The sequence below is a fragment of the Choloepus didactylus genome, chromosome 6, assembly GCF_015220235.1.
Source record: "Choloepus didactylus isolate mChoDid1 chromosome 6, mChoDid1.pri, whole genome shotgun sequence".
Lineage (NCBI taxonomy): Eukaryota > Metazoa > Chordata > Mammalia > Pilosa > Megalonychidae > Choloepus > Choloepus didactylus.
In genome coordinates, this window is record NC_051312.1 from 78,019,573 (window position 1) to 78,021,112 (window position 1,540).

A 1,540-nucleotide genomic window follows, 5' to 3' on the forward strand; every position below is an offset into this window, starting at 1 on the left:
TACAATTCTTACTTTAGAAGCTGCCCTAAGAAATCTCATTATTTTGGACAAAATAGGATTACCAGCATGAGAAAAAGAGGCGGGATTAAAGAGATTCCTGAAGGAGGAATGAGAGACAAGGAAACAAACAATAAAACCCTGAAGAGTTAGAAGAGAAGACAGAATATGTAGTTTACCCATTTTGAGATTGTAGCTCAGAGCTGTGCTTTTCAGGTCATGTGTCCATTAATAATTCATTAGTCATCCTACTTTAGGAATGCAGAGATCCAGTTGCAGTTGCCCTTACCACCACCCTTTCTTCAGGAGTCTCTGGATTCCTTGCTTGATTTCCTGGGTTCGCACTCCATACACAATGGGGTTGAGGGCTGCGGGCATGACATGGTGGAGGACATTGAGCAAGACTGGCATATCAGAGGAGACCTCTTTCTTAGCCACGTGAGTGAAGATAAGGACCAGGAGGATGGTGCTAAAGAAAAGGATGAGAATGAAGTGGTAGCTGCATGTGCTTAAGGCCTTGGTCACAGCCCCCTCTGCCTTGAGTCTCAGCACAGCTCTCATTATGAGGGTGTAGGAGAGGAAGATAAGTATGAGGTCAGATCCTAGCAGGGTCCAACCTCCAGCAAACTGGTAGAGGTGTTTGATGGTGATGTCATCACAGGAGAGCCTGGAGACAGGTATATTGGTACACATGCAGTTCTCGATGACATCTCTTCCACAGTAGTAGAGTCGTGCTGAGAGAAAGGGTATGGGCACAGCAACAAGGACATTCCTCACAAGAATAAAAAAGACAGCCTTGGCTACAAATTGATCAGTGATGATGGATGGATACCTCATTGGGTGACAGATGGCCACATAGCAGTCATAAGCCATGACCATAAATGTGCAGGACTCCATGGCCAGGAAGCAATTCATGATGAACATCTGGAGGAAGCAGGAAGAGAAACTGATGGGCCTGAGGTCAAACCAGAAGATGGCCAGGACCTTGGGGATGACAGTGAGACAGAGCACCATGTCCAGAATGGAGAGGAGGCTGAGCAGGTAGTACATGGGCTCGTGCAGAGAGGCCTCCAGCCAGATGGTGATCAGGAGAGTGGCGTTGGCCCCCATGGCCAGGAGGAAGAGGAGGCTGAGGGGCAGGGACAGCCAGAGCTGCCAGCTGGGGGACCTGGCAAAACAGTTCAGGAGGAAGTCTGACACGTCATTTGGGATGGTATGATTTTGTTGTGTTGTCATTTTCTATCATATGTTTCTCTGCAGCTTTCTTTTAATGATCTGTAAAATCAGAATAAAAATTACCTACTGACTCAAGATATGTGAAGATGACACAATTGTTTTATTTACAGGGGCAACTTATGGATCTTAGTGGTTACTGAAGTTTGGGGTAAATGTATCTGTTTATCCTTTGTGCCATTGATTTGGGTTAATGTTTGACGTGTTCTATGTTTATTTTTGATAGAATTGTTATGTCATTATAGAAACTAAAGGGAAGAAGAAAACTTAGGTGGAACATGAATAACAATTATAGAAACTTATTTCTGCT

General features: G+C 44.6%; 1 protein-coding gene across 1 annotated transcript; it reads right to left on the reverse strand.

Annotated features, from left to right (window-relative positions):
* Positions 1-282: 282 nt before the first annotated feature.
* LOC119537009 (olfactory receptor 56A3-like) lies at positions 283-1,233 on the reverse strand. The gene has a single exon (XM_037839645.1). It carries the CDS (start codon positions 1,231-1,233, stop codon positions 283-285), a length of 951 nt encoding a protein of 316 aa, XP_037695573.1.
* Between the last annotated feature and the right edge of the window lie 307 nt (positions 1,234-1,540).

Excerpts from the sequence above, each read along its gene's own strand:
- LOC119537009 (XM_037839645.1), bottom strand. The coding sequence starts at position 1,233 with ATGACAACACAACAAAATCATACCATCCCAAATGACGTGTCAGACTTC.